This window comes from Macadamia integrifolia, chromosome 2 (genome assembly GCF_013358625.1).
Source record: "Macadamia integrifolia cultivar HAES 741 chromosome 2, SCU_Mint_v3, whole genome shotgun sequence".
In the NCBI taxonomy this organism is placed as follows: Eukaryota; Viridiplantae; Streptophyta; class Magnoliopsida; order Proteales; family Proteaceae; genus Macadamia; species Macadamia integrifolia.
Genome location: NC_056558.1, coordinates 33,491,033 through 33,513,559, shown reverse-complemented (window position 1 = coordinate 33,513,559; position 22,527 = coordinate 33,491,033). Strand labels below are relative to the sequence as shown.

The 22,527-nt window shown below is 37.6% G+C and overlaps 2 protein-coding genes and 1 long non-coding RNA gene across 5 annotated transcripts; all 3 read right to left on the bottom strand.

The window, feature by feature from the left end:
• Positions 1-492: 492 nt before the first annotated feature.
• Positions 493-22,122, bottom strand: LOC122060181 (nudix hydrolase 2-like). 3 transcript variants are annotated; one of them, XM_042623392.1, is made up of 9 exons: positions 21,976-22,122; positions 21,306-21,535; positions 20,350-20,415; positions 20,075-20,212; positions 19,433-19,510; positions 19,096-19,146; positions 11,723-11,757; positions 11,261-11,369; positions 493-995 (listed from the first exon to the last, which is right to left on the bottom strand). In XM_042623392.1, the coding sequence occupies exons 2-9, from the start codon at positions 21,462-21,464 to the stop codon at positions 783-785; spliced, it is 849 nt and encodes a 282-aa protein (XP_042479326.1). In that variant the 5' UTR covers positions 21,465-21,535; positions 21,976-22,122; the 3' UTR covers positions 493-782. The 3 variants fall into 3 exon arrangements, with proteins under 3 accessions (XP_042479326.1, XP_042479321.1, XP_042479314.1); XM_042623387.1 differs by lacking the exons at positions 11,261-11,369; positions 11,723-11,757 and adding exons at positions 2,160-2,268; positions 18,946-18,980 and having other exon boundaries at positions 21,976-22,121; XM_042623380.1 differs by lacking the exons at positions 493-995; positions 11,261-11,369; positions 11,723-11,757 and adding exons at positions 17,506-17,839; positions 18,513-18,621; positions 18,946-18,980 and having other exon boundaries at positions 21,976-22,121.
• On the bottom strand, positions 3,381-9,422 carry LOC122060204 (nudix hydrolase 7-like). Its single transcript, XM_042623402.1, has 5 exons — positions 9,267-9,422; positions 8,169-8,395; positions 5,137-5,202; positions 4,618-4,755; positions 3,381-4,269 (listed from the first exon to the last, which is right to left on the bottom strand). The coding sequence occupies exons 2-5, from the start codon at positions 8,322-8,324 to the stop codon at positions 4,231-4,233; spliced, it is 399 nt and encodes a 132-aa protein (XP_042479336.1). The 5' UTR covers positions 8,325-8,395; positions 9,267-9,422; the 3' UTR covers positions 3,381-4,230.
• On the bottom strand, positions 11,991-12,854 carry LOC122060215. The gene is made up of 4 exons (XR_006134280.1): positions 12,719-12,854; positions 12,370-12,419; positions 12,098-12,175; positions 11,991-12,001 (listed from the first exon to the last, which is right to left on the bottom strand). It is a non-coding gene; the product is annotated as an uncharacterized LOC122060215 (long non-coding RNA).
• Positions 22,123-22,527: the final 405 nt, after the last annotated feature.

The window sequence follows — 22,527 nt, the reverse complement described above, 5'->3', positions numbered from 1 at the left end:
GAAATTACAATTGGAATAATTAACATATTAACTACCACCATATCACTATTAATAAATCAATGAACCATTACTGCATACTCCACTAGAATCATACAAAGTTGTGTTCTCCATAGGAAATGAAAATAATGCACACAAGGTTCTGATTGAGAAAGGCTAACGTGATGAAGTTGAGTAGTTTTCAAAGATTAATGGTATCCACATGGGTTATCCATGTGTCGATAATATGAGACCCGTTGCCCAAATCTAATGGAGTTGATGTAGTGAGTGCACTATGTGGCCAGGAATGGGGAGATTAGGTCCAACATTGAATGGATAGTGTGTGATTACCATGTTTAGTCCCATTGCCTAAAAATGGAGTTGATGTAATGAGTGCACTCCATGGTCTGGAACGGGAGATTTATTCCCACATTGGTCGGATAATATGCGATCATTAAGCTTATGACTTTGGGAAAGGTATCTTCACTCTAAAGCTCAAGCTTTTGGATTAGATGCTGGTCATGGGAATTGCCTTGCATTCTTATATTATAGGTTTCACCATAGTAAGGATATAGCAATGTGCTGTTTTGTGAGAAAATGATACATCAGTTAACATTGGAATACAAAGGATACTATAGAACAGGGAAAGCGACCTTCACACTACCAGAATCATGAGCCCTCTCGCACAAATTTTCTTCTCCCCCAAATGCAGACCCCTCCTTGTATATGAACCGTGCAACACCTACTCCCGTGCTCCCATTGGCTTGGATCACCTACCCTAAAAAACTTCTAGGCAATAACTTTATCTAGGAATGGTCACGGGAACATCGGGGCTGATTCAGATCATGATTGTTCAAGTACAAATCAAATGGCTTCTCTGGAAACGTCGATGTGGTAAGCACCGGAGAAAATCCAGCATACCCTTTATCAATCTTCGCAATGCAGGTGGCACTCAAGTACTTTGCTAGCTCATATTTCTGAACAAATGGTTGTGCTGCATAATCCTCAATTGGCATCCACTTGAAGAACCAAAAAAAAAAAAAAATTTGTTAAGAATTCTCATAAGCCTTTTTATGGTTCATATATCCTGTATTTCTACACAGGGAATACTTCTTCAACAAAGGATAAGTTGTCCTCCCAGTGAGTGCCACAAATGGCTAATGAAGAATCACAGCCAATTTAGATAGCTGCACTATCAATTTTTTATCATCGTTTCGGTCAAATATTGGCAGACATTGATGTTAGCCATCAGCTAGTGCACTCCTCTTGATCCAGGGAGACAATAACATTTCCAGTCCATTGTATATACGATGGTTTTTGAAAACAGAATGGAACTTGAAATAGACAGGGCAGTCATTTCATCATCCGCCCACAACAGTGGCACTATGTTACAGGATTCTGAGTTGCAAGAAATGATAGATTATAGAGACAGATCGATCCCAACATTCAGAATAACATTTCAATTTTGTCCTGAATTCTGACGATCTCCGACAGAAAAAACTTCATTACTAGACAAAAAATGTAATTTTTAGTGAACCCCTACAATGTATCATGCTCCAGTCATGACCCAGGTGTTCCACTATTTCCTATTTATTATTTTCTTGGGTAAAGTACCATTGTAGTCCTAAATGTTTGGCCAAGCTAAAATTGGGGTCCCTCCTGTTTCAAAACCTTTGTTTGGGAAATCTGACGTTTGTAGAAAAAGCACAATCAGGGTTTCTCTGTTAGACTAATGTTAGTCCAAATCTGATACGCACACAGGATTTTTATTTTCTTGCATATGACTGTTCCACCAAGTAACCCAACTAAAAGAATCCTCCAAACTAATTACAACCTTGATCAGAGATACTAACCAAGGGTCTTTGTAAGAATAGAGCCAATGAACCAAGGATCTAATTAGTTAGGAGATTATTTGAACGCGAAAAATAGTCATCTTCAAGAAACATGGAAATCACGAGAAACACGGCTTGGACTTCAATCTAACAGGCCTGGGGGTGGATGGGGGAAGGGAGGGAGGGAATCCATAACTATAGCCATTGTAGCATCAAAATCTTCCCCCTCCCCCAAAAAGCTCCAACATGTCCCAAAAGATTAAAGCTCCAATATTTATTTTTATTTTGCATGGAGTGAGGGCTCCGTTTTTGCTTAGAGCTAAAAAATATTGAAAACTATGAATTAATTACCTGTGCTGCCTCGATCTCTTCTTCTTGCTTCTGGATGTCAAAAGAGAGGGGCCGCAACATGCAAACAAAGAATAAATCTGACTTCCCAAAAAATGACTGGTGACTTTGCCTGTAAAGAAAAAAAATCAAGAAAAAAATTTAAAAAAATCGAAAGCCCTGACCAAAAGCCAGAAAGAAATGAGGATTGATAATAGTCTACATCACCAAATGAAGGAAACTTCAGTGACTCTCTCTCTCTCTCTAAAAAAGTGGGTTTTCTATTCAACTCTCAGGATACAGTCAGTTGCAGTCATTTCTCATTCTGCCAAATTAGTGTCCAGAACCAAGGATGAACTTACATCATCCAACCATATGACAGAAAGTCATGACGTCTGTGCATGCATGACGTCTGTGCATGCATATGCATGCACACACACATGCTCAGAATGTGAAATGGATCTAGTATGTCAGCAAAGGCATGGATGTCTGCCATGGCAGCATTTCTTTGATGAAGTACAGTAGGCTGAAATAAATCAACACTAATAAACGTACAGAAAACAGAATCGCAGTAATCCAAAACACAGCAGAAACTGACTAAATAGTACTCCTAAATGATGAACCGGATGAAGGTGAAAATAAGATCCTAGAGAACCTATGGAGGTACTTAAGCAGTAAAAATATCAAAGGAAGTTAATGTTCGAATGATGAGAAATGGACATGGACAGAAATTTGTAAGCTGCAAAAACAGAAAAATAGTAAGTAGATAAAACTGATATATCTCACTAACCAGCCATCTGATAAACACAAAATTTATGTCAAATGGAGTAGGGATGGAGGAGAGTAACATAGTTTAATATCAGCCCAAACTGTGAGACAGATTCTAAGAATCTGTCGGTTGAAGTTTAAACTAGGTTGCTGTCCAACACAAGATAACGGACATCATATCAGTGCTGAAACAACTAACAGAATATGAAGGAAATTATATTAGTGTTAGGAACTTAAAAAAAGAACAAAGAAGAAAGTTACAACTCACTTAGAGATGCCCATGGTAGGAGTCATATTTTGCTAGAATGTATGGCAGAAAAGAAAAGAAAAGGATATGACCAATAGGTATCACCACCAATGGCCTGCGGTTGGGCATCACCACCCTCCCTCCAATGCTTCACCACCTTGTTTTCCACTTGCTTCACCACAAGGGCAGTGACTGATCCACCACAGTGCACACACTCACATAGAACATAGTTTTGTCAAACATAAAATTTGCGGGCTAACTGCCCCTTCCTCTTTATTTATAATAACCAATAACCACAATACAAAATTAGCAACCCTTCTAATGTGTGGGGTTACTTGACTGCCAAGATATTTAGGAACTTCTAAAATAAGACCCCTTGGTATTACAAAAATTAGAAACTTAATAAAATGAAAAGACTCTTGGTTGCTACAACTTTTAATGACTACAAGCCCATCACAAGAACAGAAACTAAAACAAAATGGTAACTACTAAAAGATCTTTGCAGCTCCATCTCTCCCACACAAGCTAGCTTCATGGAGCCACACCAGGTTCATATGAATAGTATCATGTGAACAGTACCACATGAACAGTGTTCTTCCTTGAACTGCATCATTCTTCCATATGCTAATAAATATAGGCTGTCCATCTAACAAGGGAACTTCAGAACTATCCAACAGTTCCTGCATGCTCTTGTCCATTTTAGTAAAATAAAGTGTGAACCAGTATCTCACCTCTTCCAGTATATTCTTCTTGGCATACAAGTGTCCAAATACTCCACTTATAGAAGAGTGATACTGCCCATTCCATACAATACTACATGTGGTTTGGGTTGTGCGGGTGGTGTGTATGTGAGAGCCCGTCTTTATCTCCATATTTAATTTTGTATGTCTGCTCTAAATGGTTAAAAAAACTGAAGATGTGAACATGATATCTCAAAACAAGCTAGTGTGTTTAGTATAGCTCAAGAGTACCACAGTATGACCAGGAAGGAAAAGTGAGGCACCGGCAGGGGCACTGTCTCAAACTATCCCACTTGCATACTTCTTCCTGGACAATCACCAGATTTACTCAACAGTTGGATCAGATGGATAAGGTAAACCTAATCCCAATGGTTTTGACCTACATAGGATATTCAAATCAGTACAGATAGGAGGGAACAATTCTTACACTTTCCTATGAGCATATATAATTAGATATTTGGGAGGTTGATAACACAAAAAATAACCTTTTAGACTGGTTATATACAATTAAAATGTGACCATAAGGTCCATAACAATCAGGTCATAGTACCCTTCTGGACATATAGGATAGTTACAATAATCCAATCAGGTGTTTTAGAAGATTTGCCAAATGTTGGCTCTCAATCCCCTTGAGCGCACCATACATATTAATGAAGCAGAGAGGCCACCTTGAGTTTTGTGTTGATTTAATAAGAGTACTGTGAGATAGAAACTGCAGATGTCGTACCTCTCTTTTGTCATTTATCACGCAAGCACCGACACCAACTCGGTGTGAAGCATATGCAGGTATAGTATTAGCAGTTTCAGGAATCCAATATACAAGCATCAAGTATTTTGGCTCAGCATGGTGGTAGCAGAACCCCTCCTGCAAATTGTAAACATGAGTTGAAGAAAAATATAAAGGATCTATCAATGTTAAGCGAAAGCCAAAAAAAGGAAAACAAACAAACAAACCTACATTAAACTATACATTATGTAATTGAAATCAGCATTCATCTTAATACTTAAAGAAAATAAAAGCAACATATAAAGAAATAAATAGTTACTTTAGTAGCAACTATGATCTACAGATGAAACATGAGATCTATTGAGAATACAGAATCAAAATCAAATATGTAACTAAACTCTCCATTCCTAGTTACATCTGTGCAGATGTAGGCAACATATCAAGGAAACAAGTTAAGAACAGTGTCATAGCTTTAAGATGATTTAAAGAAAGATGAGAAAAAGGCCTATATTAAGATACCTTCACAGCAGCTTCAACAAGGTTTACAAGTTCAATAGGAAGTTTTATCCAAACACCTTTCTTACCCTGCAAAAATGTATCAGAAAATACTCAGTACTAACAACAAAAATTAGGACATTGTAGTAGATTGGAGCCATGAAAAACAGACGATACATATCTTTAAGGAAAAATATTTTTTCCAATCAAACTCAAGGAAAAATTCTATGGGATAATACGACTAGCTATGACTTATGGTGCAGAGTGTTGGGCAATCAAGAAGAGTAATTTGAATAAATTGGGTGTGGCGGAGATGAGTATGTTGAGGAGGATGTGCGGAAAGATCAACAGAGATAGAGTAAGGAATGATTATATTTGGGGGTTGCACCAATCCAAGACAAGCTCCCCGGGAGTCAGTTGAGATGGTATGGCCATGTACAACGGAGACCCGTAGATGCCCCAGTAAGGAAGAGCAACCAGATTGATTTAGAAGGAGCAAAGAAGAGGTAGGGGTAGGCCTAAAATGGCTATAACAAAGTGATAAGAAAGGATATGCATACAGTAGGGCTCGATCCTAGTATGACTGCGGATAGAGTAATGTGGAGGACTAGAACTCGTGTACCCGACCCCTTGTTGGGGATGTTCCAGTGATGCTCTTTTGACTTCTTCTCTTACCTCATGCTACCTCCTTTTTATTATCCTTTACTTTCATTTTGTTTCCTTTTATTCTTATTATTTTCTCTGTACCATATCAAATCCATGTAGCAGACCTCATTTAGTTGGAATAAAGTTATGGTTCTTGTTTGTTGTCAACAGAAATAAGCAAACTTTCAGGTTCCAACACCACCAGTCTTGAAAAGAGCAATTTTTGTCTCGTGGCTCAAATACTACTGAACACATAAAAAACTTAACAATGATTTCCAAGCAACAAAATTTGGCCTATTACTTGTTAACATGCATTTTACAAACATACTGGAGGCAGGCATTTTGGGACAGACACCATTTAATAAAGCCAACCCAAGGTAACCAAAGCATTGAACAGAGTGGGAGGAAGAAGCAACCAACCACCTCCCCCCCCCCCCCCCCCGGTTGCAAAAAAGAAGGGGGGGGGGGGACCTCCTACACCATGCTATAAAGCTTTCCATGCTAACAAACTACTATTATTTGAATGACCAGGCTTTGACATAAAAGAGATCTTAGAAGAGCCGACCCCTACGTATGCACCATTTTGCACAATTGGTCATGACAAAAGACCAGATTTATTTTAAAAATGCTCAAGTAAACTTGAATCAATTATTAATCTAGTTGAATACACCACCCTAACCCAGGGAAACTGGGTAAGGGAGATGCCCAACCACTAACACAACCCAAGGAGAAGGAGAAGGCATGTTGCCAGGTCAGATAAGAATTCCACCCCTTTATACAAACTATGGCATTGTGATAGACCACCAAGATATTGAAATCCATGACTACCTTTAATTTCCTCCCACATTTTCCAGCATTGTATGCTTTCTAAGCCATCACTTTATTACCCCAAGGCCACCACTGCCAACAGCACATATTGTTGTGCAAAGAGGCTGCTGGTGTTGTCATTGTTGTCATATGAGTCGACACACTCCCAAGGTGATGGGTGGATTGCTGAGGTTGAAGCATGGGCTGTTGATAAGAAGAGGCCAAAAAAAAAAAAAAAAAAAAAGAATTGTGGCACCTGCCCAAATTCAACGTTGAATGAGTCCTGTTCAACACTAAGCGAATGGAGCTCGATGCTTGTTCAATGTCAACATGAAGTAAGCCTAGTGCCGAATGGTGCTTCTGATAAACTCGAGTACTCGACATGCAACACAGTATGTTCAACATCAAAATAGAAGGATCGACGCCTGGTGAGGTCAACATTTACTCGACATCAAAGGCGTGTAGAACAAAGAACATTTTGCATTGAAATGCATGACTGACAAACTCGACACCTATTACATTCTGTTCAACACGAAGAAGATCGAGTCAACGTGAAGGGAGAGCAGGTTGATGCAGGCTTGAAGTCTAGCAAGTTACATCAATCGTCGAAGGCAGCTACACATGACCAATTGCTGTATGTCATCCTTGGCTATTTAAGTTGGGTATTGGACCAGGGCTGTACCCAAAAAAAAAAGGAGATTAAATACCCACTTAAGACAAGGGAGAAGAGCAGAGTCTCCAAAGAGAACAAACCAAGAAGGCTTCCTTTGTGCCTCATTGAAGCTTCACAGCATCAAGATTGTGAAGAATTCTTCAAGCATTGCTAGAGAACATCAAGAGTTGTGAAGAAAGGATGAGAAGAACCACCCCCATAATCCTAGGGTTTGTGAAGAAGAAACAAAGAGAGTTCTACTCCTTCAAGAACGGTGTTTGAAGGTTCAAGGGAATAGAAGCAAGCAAGGAGAAGCATCTCATTGTAGGTAACTTCAATTTGTGCTTTCTCTATTATAATGGTATTAGATTGTAGGCAAGGTGTTTGACAAAACGCCACAATCAATACATTGAACAAATTGGGGGCATATACATATGCCATTTGATTGTATTATTTTGAGCTATAAAGTGTGTGCTTGATAGAGGGGTTCTAGCTCCTTTGTGGTGGATGCCACATAAAGTTCCTTTGTAGTCATTTTCCTAATGACTTCCGGATTAGGGATTAAAGTGTTTGTATGTATTTTTTTTTTTTTGGTTATGTATTGATTCTCTTAATGTCATACAAGTATTGATATCCACTCCATGGGCTTAAAGGGCACATGGTTTTTCTCTTAAAAATAGAGCTAGCTGAATGAAAATGAAGGGTTCAAGAAATTTGATGTACACAAATGGAGAGAGGCTGAAATGTCTGCATATTTTTTAACTTTGTATTGTGATCAAAATAAAGATATCAGTCAATAACTTCATGAGTTCCCTTGCAATCTCACCAGAATATTTGGAAAGGACGCAAGGGATATATAACTCTCCTGGCCTGCAACTTCGCTGTTTGAATAAAAAAAATTTGTCTAGCCATCAATATATATATAAAAGAGAAGAGAATTTGATACTACAACCTCTTGCCTCCATTTAGATATTGAAGCTCTAAGAGTATCAACAAAGACCTCAGAATCCAAGGGGTCCTTCATATCTATAATGACACCTTCATATTTATCCTCAACTCCATGAAGTAGCTCAATTGGTTGTGCAACATTTTCAGATACGTGTTCCATGACTGAAGGCGTTCTTACTGAAAGTGATATGTATCTGATATTGAGTGGACTCACGGATTTAACCTTGAGACCTAAAATTAAAATAAGAGAATTTATTTTAAAAGGGGGAAAATGAAGAAAAATGACATAACAGAGCATCCCATACTGAGTATCTATCTTTTTATTCTGTAGTTTTATTTGAATTTATGCTAATTAGACACCAAATTCAGGAAAACAATTGCTTCTTTTTCTTTTTCTTTTTTTTCAGTTCTTAATGCGTAATATGGCCCTTACAGGCCTACACTGGAATACATTTTAACAACAGGGACATCGAGCATCTGCCCATTTGCGAGAAGGATTTTAAGCAGAAGAAACAAAAGCTTAAAACCATGAATTTCCAAAGCAAATACCAATGAGGTAACATTCAGCACTAAGTCAACCATAAATTCTACACAAAAAAAAAAAAAAAAAAAACCATAAATGCTCTTTTCTTTTGGCAGTAAAATGAAGCAAGAACATATCCAACTTAATAATGTAAAAATGAAATTAAATAAAGAACCCAATGATAAGAGTACGAATGCCAGTGGAAATTTTAGACCAGGAAGCGACTATAGTTATAAGGTTAGGTCTGACGGTAAGCAAATCGAGTATAAATCATTGCCTTTCCCAGGTACGATGAAACAAAAAATTCTTTTGCAGTAAAATCAACATGAAGTAATACGATTGACTTAATTATTCAGAACTGAAACTGATTCATTAAGATTATAAAGCATTTCAATTACATGGAATTAATAGAAGCGTATATAACCAGAATTCTCCAAACAAAATGCGAGATCACATGATAGATTAAAGAAGGAAATAACTAAGAGCACTGAAGATCGAGAAAAATATCTGAATATATTTTCTTCAAATGGAAATGATCAGAGAAACTGTAACCCAAAGAATTTATCATAAATCTTTTACCTTTCCTAGAACTTTCAAGTTTGAACACAGCCGAGCTATCACGCGACCGGAGATGAATTAAAACAGAATTGGTCTTTGCTACTGCGGAAGAAAACCAGTATTAAAGTTTGAGACATTCCCCCTTCCCCCCTCCCCCTCCCCCTCCCCCTCCCCATGTTTTTGGGAAGTTTCAAGGGCCACAAAAAGCCATACGACTGTTAGCGTAGACATTTTTTTTTTGTTTGGTTTTTGGGATGAAGGGAATTTTATTGTTCCAAAAACAATCAAAACTTTATCCTAAATTAACGAGATCAGTTGTATGAGGATACCAAGCGAAGACGAACACAATGATCCATGCTAAAAAATTGACCAATCACAGATTGTTACAATAGGGATAACGGGTGCAATCGGGTTCAGGCTGGTTGCAAATGGGACACGTGTAGATTTGTCCTTACAGCACAAACCTGAGGACTAGTGCATGGCCCTCAAAGAACGATGGTTTTGTTCGAATTTTTATTTGGGACTCATTTATCAAGGGTAATTTTGTACTTTTCATAGTTAAGATTTTTTGATATATGTTTATAACAAGATTCTCTTTCTTTGTAAACAAGTTGTGAAGATAAGCGTTGTAACCTTATTCTCTATTAACAACTGCTAACATAATTGATGAGTTGTGATATACAAAAAACCCATGGTCACTAGGAGGTCTCGAGTTCGAACCTCCTAACTGTTATCTACTTCCCTCCCTACCTAAAAAAAAAAAAAAACTTATTCTTTATTGGTAATGGAGTTCAAAAACATTTTTTTTTTTTTGGTAAGAGAGTTCAAAACATTGACCCTGGTTAAGGATAGGGTACGAATGATCCCGATACCTAAATCCATGGTCGTACTCCTATATTATTTATTTATAGGAAAAAAATGATACATCCGTTAACATTGAAATACCAGGTTGTTGAAAAAAACAAAAAGGGTGGAAGTGATCTCGGAAGTGATCTCTATGCTGCCGGTGTTTCATGCACCCTTTTACTCTCCCTCTCCTGGTTCAGATCACGGCTGTTCAAGTACAAAGTAATTGGCTTTCCTTTAGAGCCTGATGTTGTAATCACCGAAGAAAATCCACCATAACCTCTATCAATCTTTGCAAGGCAGATATCAGCGAAGAACTTTGCTAGCTTATGTCCCTGAACATATGGTTGCACTACATAATCCTCAATTGTTATCCACTGGAAGAATTTGAAAGGAAAAAAAAAAAAAGTTAGACCCAAGTGTTCCTCTGTTATTTCATATTATTCTTTTCTTGGATAAAGTACAATTGTAGTCCTAAATGTTTGGTAAAACTACAAATGGAGTCCCTCATGTTTCTAAGCCTATGGTCAGGAAACCAAATGTTTGTGGAACCTATAACCAGGGTTCCTCTGTTTGATTGATGTTAGACTAAATCCTGAGAGATGCTCGAGGGTCTAACGAGTTTGATCTTCAAGAAACATGGGAGTTGCGAGAGATGTTCTCATAACTTGGACTAACTTCATTCTAACTCGCCCAGGGCAGGGGAGGGGACTCATAGTCTCCCCAAGCTTAAGTGACCACAACTGTAGTTTCTGAAACATGAGGGACCAAATGATAGTTCCCCCAAGCAATAGGGATCTGAGTGCAATTTAAGTGCTACATCTATTCTTCTTTCTAAAGAATGGACCGCACCACAATGGTAAGGTTGCTCCATTGCAACCTAGTGGTTGTGGATTCAAATCAGGAAACAGCTTTCTCTGCAAAGCAAGGGTAATGTAGCGTACGTTATGAATCTCCCCGAACCTGGAAGTGGCAGGAGCCTAAAGCACTAGGTACACCCTTTTTTTTGTCCTGTTCTTCTTTCTGCCTTGCTCTTTCATCAAAAATTTAAACTTGAAAAAGGGGGGGGGGGGGGATGTCCACAAGTATGGTCATTGTAGCATCAAAATCTTCCCTCTCCCCTCCCAGTTTTTGGTTGGAGCTGTAAAATATTGTAAACTATGAATTACCCGTGCTGCCTCTATTTCTACTTCTTGCTTCGTGATGTCAAAGGAGAGGGGCCGCAACATGGAAACAAAGAGTAAATCTGACTTCCCAAAAAATGACTTGTGACTTTGCCTGCATTAATATTGAAAAAAACAAAACAAAACAAAACCTTAATCAAAAGCCCGAAAGAGATGAGGATTGATAAGTATACATAAACTAATTAAGGAAACTTCAGTGACCTAGATAAGAGATCTTCTGGTGTGACTCCACCTTTATTTATTCAGAATCAGTAACTACACAGTAAAACATGTATTCTTGTCATATTGAATTTTCTCAATATATTTCATGAGGACAAATATGATGATCCAAGATATTAAGAACATACAAGCACTGTGGAATAGGATGGTAGCACTGTAAGTTCTTAACTAGAATGACACTTTCAGTTTAAGCATATAAAAAACAGTGTGAGATTAAGCCATCCTTACCTAAATGCCAGTAATTCAACAAATTCTGCATCAATCTGCCACATAAAGAAAGGTAAAGGTTTTTGCAGGATATAACCCTTTGATGTATATAGAAATACTACAATAAAACATTAATTGCAAATTCAAATTTGCAAACTTTTTATTACTTACTCCTGTCTCTTCTAAAACTGCATATTTCTTACATCTGTCTGCTTGCAAGTAAAGGGTACAGAAGGGAACTGCAATCGTGCAAAAGGGTACAGAAGGGAACTGAAATAAATTTTAAAACAATCGAAATTTCTGCAATCATGATTTTGTAACTATCTCAGAAAATATGGTACTCAAACCTTTCAAGTGCCTAAAAGAAATGGAAGATTGTCATCTAGAAATAAATACCTCATCTACAGCTCCAGAAGGGAATTTCCAAACACCTGTGGCCCGGAACGCGCCACTTTTCTCCTGTACTACCAGTATCTACCAAAAAATGTAATACGGGGATCCAAAATTAGAGGCCAACACACGAAGATAACAAGATTCAATAGTCAATACTGAGTGATCTTACAAAATCTATATTGGATACACTAATTTAAAGTAACACAACCAAAAATGAAGACATAGGCTTGTAAGAACTATGGTACAGAAAAAGATTTGTTCAAAAATGATGGTACCTACAAAGCGGAATATTCAAATTGGTGTCAATGGACGAGAATTATTCTTCCTATGAACATAAATAATCAGATATTAGGGAGGTTTATACCACGAAAAAGAAAAGGTTACTCATATATAATCAAAATGTAACCATAACAATCAGGTCCATAGTACCTTTCTGGACCTTCCACCATCTCTGTTTCACAACCAAACAATAGCATACAAACAGATAGGATAGTTACAATAATCCAATTAGGTGTTTCAGGGGATTATCCAAATGTTGGCTCTCAATCCCCTTGGGTACACCATACTGGAATTTTGTGTTGATTTAATTAGAGTACTAATAGACAGCAACTGCAGATGCTGTACCTCTCTTTTATCATTTATCACACAAGCACCGACACCAATTCGGTGAGAAGCATTTGCAGGTATAGTACTTGGAGTTCCAGGAATCCAATATACAAGCATCAAGTATTTTGGCTCAGCATGGTGGTAGTACCCTCCTGCAAGTTGTAAACATGAGTTAAAGTAAAATATAAAGGATCTATCAATATTAACAGAACAAATCCCCACAAAACAAACTACATTAAACCCTACATTAGTAAGTATGTAATCGAAACTATTTGTTATCTTAACAGTATATACTTATAGAAGATCTACAGATGAAACATGAATCTATTGAGATAAAAGGACCAAAACAATTATATGACTAAACTCTGCATTCTTATTAGCAGCTTTAAGGTGATATAAAGAAAGATGAGAAAAAAGACCAATACTGAGATATACCTTAACAGTAGCTTCAACAAGATTTACAAGTTCAATGGGCAATTTCATCCAAATACCTTTCTTACCCTGCAGAAGTGTATCGGATATTACTCAGTATTAACAACAACAATTAGGACATTTGTAGTGAAATTAAAAGCCTGGAGAAACCAGAAGTTGGCAAAAATGTACAGATATTACTCAACCCCCTCAAAATTATCAAAAGAGGGATGATCAGGACAAACATTTGGCCTTTCCTCAAGAATCTATCATGGATGCTACAGAAGTTTGAAGGTGAAAGGCTGGCGGAGAGAATGAGACCTGTTTCAGTGCAATCATACACCAGCCTTGGGTGGAAGTGGAACGTAGTCAAGGGTGTCGAAAAACGACTATTAAAATCCCCAAAAAGCAGAGTCATAACACTCAAAAGGGAGGTCACCAAAACACAGAATTGAGCACTCTCACCATGAGCAGTCGCACCAGCTTCTCTTTTCCCAAGTGTCAAAGTTAACTAGCGCAAACCCAAATCATAACCATCAAGGCAGAGCACATAGTGAAGAAAGAAATGACTCTAGAAAGAAACATGCAGGCCAAGATCCCATTGTCCTTGCACGTGAAATTCCCGTGACACCAAGGAAAATGAAATGTCGGGAAAATTCTTCCGATGCACTTCGCAGGAGAGTGCAGGAGTCAAACACTTGACTTTCCTGCTCTAATACCATGTTTGCTACTGTTTCACCTAAAAGATCAAACTACTAGGGAAGGACAGCTTCAATGTATACATCAACTAACATGAAGAGTTCAAGGAATTTCATAAATACACAAATGGAGAGAGGCTAAAAGGTCTGCAGATGATTTCACTTTGCATTGTGATCAAAATAAATATATCAGTCAATAATTTCATGAGTTCCCTAGCAATCTCATCAGCATATTTGGAAAGGATGCAATAGATATATAATTAAAGTTGTTAGCCTGCAACTCTGCTGTTTGACAGAACAATTTTTCCTACCCATCAGAATATATACAAAAGAAAAAGAGAATTTGATTGGAACAATACCTCTTGCCTCCATTTTGATATTGAAGCTCTAAGAGTAGCAACAAAGACCTCGTAATCCAAGGAGTCCTTCATGTCTAAAATGATACCTCCAAATTCATCCTAAACTCCATGAAGTAGCTCAACATGTTCCATGACTGAAGACGAACTTACTGAAAATGGCATGTATCAGATATTGAGTGGATTCACAGATTCAACCTTGAAACCTAAAGTTACAGTAAGAGAATTTATTATAAGAAAAAAAAAAAAATTACTTCAATTAAATTATTAATGATTTTGAGAGTTCTTAAAGTTTAGTCAGGTTCTAGAGAATAATGAAAAGAACTAAGACGACTTCGAAAGATGGATGACCCCTTCAAGAATGCCTATTTTAACGAAACGCTTGCTACATTATTGACAATTAGAACTGGACCTTACGGCCTTACCGTTAATCTCTGTTAGGTGCAGATTTGAATAGACTATATTACTTTTTTTCCTTAAACACATATAATCCAAACTCACTGTTCCTTACCCATTTGCCTAAAACACATATAAATTATAACCCAAACCCAATGTTCCTAGCCCTTCTACCGTGGAGATCAGAGGACCAAATTCGCATTTGACCTCTATGTTCCATCCCTTCTACCGTGGAGATCAGCGGAGTTTCTATAATGAAGAACACATCGTCCTTTGTTAACTCGGAACTCTAGCTCTATTGGACGGAGCTAAGTCGAATATTAGCTGAAGCAGCGAACAAGCAGGCAACAGCGAAGTTCGCGACCAAGTAGACTCGAAGGGTCATCGGATGAGCTTAGTCGAACCCTAGTTAAGTGCGTCGCGGCTTGGATGAGCAGAAAAACACCTTCCAGTGTCCTCCATGACGATTCGGTACTTCTGGTGAAGGCGAGAATGCAGAGTACAATGTAAAGGATTGCTAACAGCACCGTTAGAATCAGGGAGAGCTTGAACCAGAGAGTAGCTCTGAGATAATTTCTCTTGCTTTCCAGTATGGGTTTCTCAATGGAGGAATCGGAATGGCCGTCAGAGCCGAATCTCGAACAAAGCTTCTGATAGGCAAAGTGAAAAATGACGAGCAAGAAGATAAGATCGATGGCGGAAAAGAGCGGTCGTTGGGGGCATGGAGATGGGAAGATGAATCTCAACCATTCAGCCGGAGATTGAATAGCAGAATTTGCACAGATGAGAGACGTAATCCAAGAAGCAGTCGCCATGTCTCTGCACACAAAATTTCCACTCCTCGACGGTGGAAAAGTCGATCCTTTTACACTTTGATTCCTCTCACCCACCTTCTTTCCAATTACGCTGAACCTGAATATCAAAAAAAACAAAAAACCAATATTAGAGTATTTAAACAAAGACTAGCATCATTCATCTCCAGATTCTCCATTGAAACTCCCAAAAAATAAGAAACGAAAAAGGTTTTAATCTATTATCGTCGTCAAATGCAGTCCTGGTTTATCAAAAAATATAAGAAAAAAAAAGGTCAATTGCAGTCCTGTGCAGTTGATTTAGAATCAGCTAGTGCGCTAACGCATTTCCTTGCTTGGTCCTCGATCTAATTTGAATTCAAAGCTCTCTAGAGCTGAACGAAGACAAAGACTAAGTCATTTATTAAAATAAAAAAAACAACGGTACTCTCTACCATAGAAAAGGATTTTGTATAAATCAATAATCATCACACAAGCATAGTTGGTAAGCTTGGTAACAGCAATGATACGAGACGAGATACATACGATGATCATGATTCTTAAAAATGTAACAAAATGGTTGAGATCGGTTGGATTGGAATAGTTTTGGTCTTGATCGATCTCTGATCTTGATCTTTTTTATCCTATTCCACATGTTGGTTTAAGGGAAAAATCATAATAAAACAGATTTAAACAAAATAAGGGTAGATTTGTCTATTAATGTTTGACAGAAATTAAATAGACTAGATGACAATAATACTTTTCAAAAATCCAACATAATAAAACGTATTTCTATATATAAAAAAAAAGGTAATAAAACGCATACACAATGATGTGCTACACGTTTAATACAATCGCTCTATAAGCAAAAATAGGACTCAAATCCTCTACGGCTAACAATGAGTGGCAGTGAGGATCTAATGGCTAGAAGGATCTTGGCATGCATTCCAGTTGTCGGATGCTCACTGACCCTCACTGCCTCCTTGTAGACGATTTTTGTGCGCAAAAATATGGAAATTAAATGTACTTAAGATTTTGAACAAAATTTCGAGGGCCCAATTTATGATTGGTTGAAATAAATATTATGCTAAAGAAGTATATAAGGAGTATTCCTAGAAGCAGGTTGCCCACTTTTGGGTTTCCTTTTACCAAACTACTCGAAAACAGTATCCAACATCCCAACTTTAACCCTAATATATTTTTTGAAATTTTAACCCCTACCCTTGCTTCCCTGCTCAGCCCTGTAACCCAACCCCCAAGGATGATGTTAGGCAATCAAAGTGTAAAGGTTGCAGATAAGGGGCTCTCAACATACATTTTCATGATTTAATGTTGGACTTGGAGGAGCTTAATCTCGCAGAGGGTCTGTTTGGCATCCATGTGATTATCGAAAGCATTAGCTATTTTCTTAATAGCAACCATTTCATTTGTCTTGAACTTGAGAATACAGCCCAAGCCAACCTTCGACAAGGGAGGCATGAACCACCAGAGCACTCTGGTGTCTCTTTTCCAGTACCTTAGAGGCCTAGACATGATCATCTATTTGTGAATTATATTCAAGGATATAGTTCACTATATTGATGCCAATATCGGGTTTTGTATCACAGATCTGGTATTGGGTTAGTATTGACTGATCCACTGATCTCAATACCTAAAAATCTGTTAAGTTTGTCTTGAATTCTTGACCCGTTTTGAAGATTGATCGGCTTCGACATATTTTGATGGCAACCCGAATGGAAAGATTTTTGAGATATATCTGTGATGGAAGCAAAGGGGTCGGGCCAATAGCCCCTGCAGTATGGTTCGACCGGATTGACTGCAACTTGATGCGTCGACCTGCAATATATCATGTATTGTTATCTTCTTGAGAAAGTCATTGTAATTTGAGGGGGGCTTTGAGCTAGGGTTTCAGGGTGAGTTTTCTCGCCGTTGCATGGGTGTAATCTCTCTTTAGCATAGTGAAACATCTTCTTCTTCACCCGAGGACGTAGCACACCACAGCAATGTGTGAACTTCGTTAAATCTCTGTGTGTTGTGCGGATCTGATTTTGTTTATTCTCATATTTCTTGGTGTTTGCTCTAACAAAATCCATGGTTGTACTCCTTTATTATTTATTTATTTTGCCACCCTTCAATGTTTGCAAAACCAATCATGATTAGGGAACATAAAAATATTATATGAATGTCATATAAAAATGGTACATCAGTTAGCATTGAAATAACCCTGAATATTGGGTGGTTGGGGTGAAGTGATATTCTCTATGCTGCCGGTGTATCATGCACCCTTTCACTCTCTTCCTCCGGGTTCAGATCACGGCTGTTCAAGTACAAATAAAGTGGCTTTCTTTTAAAACCAGATGTTGTAATCACCGAAGAAAATCCACCATAACCTTTATCAATATTTGCAAGGCAGATATCAGCGAAAAACTTTGCTAGCTCATTTTTCTGAACATATGGTTGCGCTGCATAATCCTCAATTGGGATCCACTGGAAGAATTTAAAACAAGAAGAAAAAAATATTAGAAATGGTATTTTTAGTGATCCTTGCAATGTACCATGCTCCATTCATGAAATGTTTGTCGAAACCATAATCAGGGTTCCATGTTAGTCCAAATCCTGAGATATGCTCAAGGGTCTAACTAGTTTCATCTTCAAGAAACATGGTAGTTGAAAGATGTTCTCATCATAACTTGGACTAACTTCTTTCTAACTCGGCCTGGAGGGGGGGGGGGACTCATAGTTTCCTCAAACTTGAGGGACCACAACTGTAGTTCTGAAACATGAGGGACCGAATCATAGTTCCTCCAAGCAATAGGGACCTGAGTGCAATTTAAAGTGCTGCATTCTATTCTTCTTTCTAGAGGGTGGACCTCAGCACAATGGTATGGTTGCTCCATGACAACCTAGCGTTTGTGGATTCAAGTCAGGAAACAGCTTCTGTGCCAAGCAGGGGTAAGGCTGCAAGAGCCTAGAGCACTGAGGCACCCTTTTTTATCCTATTCTTCTTTCTCCCTTTCTCTTGTATCAAAAATTGAAAAAACCACCCACCCGCGCCGGGGGGGGGGTGTGGTTCCATAAGTATGGTCATTGTAGCATCAAAATCTTCCCTCTAACCTCAGTTTTTGCTTAGAGCTGTAAAATATTGTAAACTATGAATTACCTGTGCTGCCTCGATTTCTACTTCTTGCTTCTTGATGTCGAAGGAGAGAGGCCGCAACACACAAACAAACATTAAATCTGACTTCCCAAAAAATGATTGGTGACTTTGCCTATAATTAAAAAAAATAAATAATATATAAATTAATATCCGAAGCCCTGATCGAAAGCCCAAAAGAGATGAGGATTGGTAAGTCTACATAAACCAATGAAGGAAACTTCAGTGACCTAGATAAGAGATCTTCTAGGTGTGACTCCATCTTTATTTATTCAGAATCAGTAACTACATAGTAATACATGTATTCTTGCAATATTGGATTTTCTCAATATATTTCGGGACAGATATGATGAACCAAGATATTAAGAACATACAGGAACTGCGGAATAGGACGGTAGCACTGTAAGAAAAGAGTCATGTGAGATTAAGCCATCCTTACCTAAATGCCAGTACTTCAACAAATTCTGCATCAATCTGCCACATAAAGAAAGGTAAAGATTTTTGCAGGATATAACCCTTTGATGTAAATAGAAATACTACAATAAAACATTAATTTGAAATTCAAATTCGCAAACTTTTTATTACTTACTCCTGTCTCTTCTTTAACTTCCCTTACTGCTGCCTTACAAATATCTTCACCCTGATGAAAGATGCCAGTTAATAGTGAAAAAACTGCATATTTCTTAAGTCTCTGAATGGTTGCAAGTAAATGGAACAGAAGGGAACAGAAATTAATTTTAAAAAAATGGAAATTTCTGCAATCATGATTTTGTAACCGACTAAAATCTAAGAAAATATGGTACTAAAACCTTTCAAGTTGATTCTTATTTTCATATTCTTTTTGTTTTAATTTCATTTCCCTTCACTTCACATCCAACCACATGAAGCCTAAAAGAAATGGAAGATTATCATCTTGAGATAAATACCTCATCAACAACTCCAGTAGGGAACTTCCAAATACCTGTGCCCCCGAACGGGCCACTTTTTTCCTGTATTACCAGAATCTACCAAACAGTGGAATACAGGGTCCAAAATTAGAGGCCATCACAAGAAGATCACAAGATTCAATACTGAGGGATCTTATAAAATCTATATTGGATACACTAATTTAAAGTAACACAACCAAAAATGAAGACATAGGCTTGTAAGAACTATAAAAAAAAGATTTGTTCAAAAATTATGGTACCTAACAAAGGGGAATATTCAAATCAGTGTCAATGAGGGAGAATAGTTCTTACACTTTCCTATGAGCATATATAATCAGATATTAGGGAGGTTTATACCAGGAAAAAAAAAAAGGTTACTTATATACATTAAGATGTAACCATAACAATCAGGTCCATAGTACCTTTCTGGACCTTCCACCATCTCTGTTTCACCACCAAACAATAGCATACATACAGAGAGGATAGTTACAATAATCCAATCAGATAATTTAGGGGATTGGACAAATGTTGGCTCTTAATCCCCTTGGGTGTACCATACATATTAATGAAGCAGAGAGGCCACCTGGAGTTTTGTGTTGATTTAATTAGAGTACTAATAGACAGCAACCGCAGATGTAGTACCTCTCTTTTATCATTTATCACGCAAGCACCAACACCAACTCGGTGAGAAGCATTTGCAGGTATAGTACTTGGAGTTTCAGGAATCCAATAGACAAGCATTAAGTATGTTGGCTCAGCATGGTGGTAGTAGAAACCCTCCTGCAAATTGTAAACATGAGTCAAAGTAAAATTATGAAGGATCTTTCAATATTAACAGAACAAATACTGAGATATACCTTAACAGCTTTAAGGTGATTTAAAGAAAGATGAGAAAAAAGACCGATACTGAGAAATACCTTAACAGCAGCTTCAACAAGATTTACAAGTTCAATGGGCAAGTTCATCCAAATACCTTTCTTACCCTGCAAAAATGTATCAGATATTACTCAGTAATAACAACAACAATTAGGACATTTGTAGTGAAACTAAAAGCCTGGAGAAACCAGAAGTTCGCAAAAATGTATCAGATATTACTCAACCCCTGCAAAATTATCAAAAGAAGGAGAGGGATGCTACAGAAGTTTGAAGGTGAAAGGCTGGCGGAGAGAATAAGAACTGTTTCACTGCAACCATACACCAGCCTTGGGTGGAAGTGAAACTTGGTCATGAGTGTCGAAAAACGACTATTAAAATCCCCAAAAAGCAGAGTCATAACACTCAAAGGGAGGTCACCAAAACATAGAAATGAGCATTGAACTTCTTATTCTACCACACTCTCACCATGAGCAGTCAGCCCTCACCGGCTTCTCTTTTCATTATAAGGTGTCAAAGTTAACTAGCGCAAACCCAAATCAGAATCATTAAGGGTGGGCTCATAGTGAAGCTCCCTCGTGACACTATGAAGATGAACTGTTGGGAAAACTCTTCCAATGCATTTCCCAGGAGTCCAACACTTGACTTCCTCACTTCCCGGCTTTGATACCATGTTTGCTACCGTTTCACCTAAAAGCTCGAAGTGCTAGAGAAGGACACTTCAATGTATACATCAAAAAACATGAAGAGTTCAAGGAATTTGATGTACACAAATGGAGAGAGGCTAAAAGGTCTGATGATGTTTTTACTTTTTATTATGATCAAAATAAAGATATCAGTTAATAATTTCATGAGTTCCCCATCAATCTCATCAGAATAATTGGAAAGGATGCAAGGGATATGTAACTTTCCTGGCCTGCAACTTCGCTGTTTGAATAAATAATTTAACCTAGCCATCAAAATATAAACAAAAGATAAGAGAATTTGATTGTACTGCAACCTCTTGCCTCCATTTTGATATTGAAGCTCTAAGAGCAGCAACAAAGACCTCAGAATCCAATGGGTCCTTCATATCTAGAATGACACCTCCATATTTATCCTCAACTCCATGAAGTAGCTCAATCGGTTGTGCAACATTTTCAGATACAACATGTTCCATGACTGAAGACGAACTTACTGAAAGTGATATGTATCTGATATTGACTGGATTCACAAATTTAACCTTGACACCTAAAATTAAAATAAGAGAATTTATTAAATAAAAGGAGGAAAATGAAAGAAAATGACATAACAGTGCATCCCATTCTAAAGTATCTATCTTTTCATTCTGCAACCTTACTTGAATTTATGCAATTAGGCACCAAACTCATTTTCATACTCAGGCAAGAACATTTCAAATTAATAACGTAAATTTGAAATATTTCTTCCATCATATAGTGAATCATCATCTCCACCTTCACCCATGGACATAGCACATCAATGTGTGACCCACATTAAATCTCTGAGTTATCTTATTTGAATCTATTCGTTTTCTTTTTGTGTTTCTTTGGTGTTTGTTCTAACATTAAAAGGAGAAATAATCCATGCAATCATCTAATTGGAATTCAAGAGAAACAAGGCAAATTAAACTAGAAGAACAGAAATATAGAAGGATGTATACAAATAGTTACCTTCGGAACTAAGAAAGAAATTGATGACACTGTAGCGAACTTTCACCTTGAACTTTTGCACAAACACAGAGAATACTTCTAGCAGAGTATTGAAGATAGAGAAAAATGTCCCAAGATCTGTTAGTTAAATAGAAAAAAGATCAGAGAAACTTCATCCCCAAGAATTTATCATATCTTTGATCTTAGAAGGAAAATTTCCGTGACATGCCATGAAGAAGAATCATGGAAAGCAGAAATGGACCACTTACTACGTTCAGTATGATTACCAAAAAATGAAAATAAAGAAAAAAAAAGTAACGCTTGCCATAGTTTCCTTGTATGGATAGAAGGACGAATGCCATCATCGGCAATTGCAGTCCTGGTGCTCTTACGCGTATTCGTTTTTTCCCAGGCCATCTAGTTTGAATTCAAAGCTCTCTAAAACTGAACGAAGACACAGATCCGAGTCATTTGTTTTTGGATGAATACCCAAGTCATTTATTATAATAATAAATGAAGAATAGTGCTCCATAGTATTCATCATACTCTTGGACCAAAGCGCTCAAAAGAGAA

What these genes read in the sequence shown, in the direction of transcription:
- LOC122060204 (XM_042623402.1), bottom strand. Translation starts at nt 8,324, where the DNA reads ATGGAACACGTATCTGAAAATGTTGCACAACCAATTGAGCTACTTCAT. An exon ending in TTGTTGAAGCTGCTGTGAAG is followed by an intron (nt 4,756 to 5,136) that starts GTATCTTAATAT and finishes TACAATTTGCAG; the next exon opens with GAGGGGTTCTGCTACCACCA. An exon ending in TGATAAATGACAAAAGAGAG is followed by an intron (nt 4,270 to 4,617) that starts GTACGACATCTG and finishes TATCCTATGTAG; the next exon opens with GTCAAAACCATTGGGATTAG.
- LOC122060181 (XM_042623380.1), bottom strand. Translation starts at nt 21,464, where the DNA reads ATGGAACATGTTGTATCTGAAAATGTTGCACAACCGATTGAGCTACTT. An exon ending in TTGTTGAAGCTGCTGTTAAG is followed by an intron (nt 20,213 to 20,349) that starts GTATTTCTCAGT and finishes TACAATTTGCAG; the next exon opens with GAGGGTTTCTACTACCACCA. An exon ending in TAGAAATCGAGGCAGCACAG is followed by an intron (nt 17,840 to 18,512) that starts GTAATTCATAGT and finishes AAATTCTTCCAG; the next exon opens with TGGATCCCAATTGAGGATTA.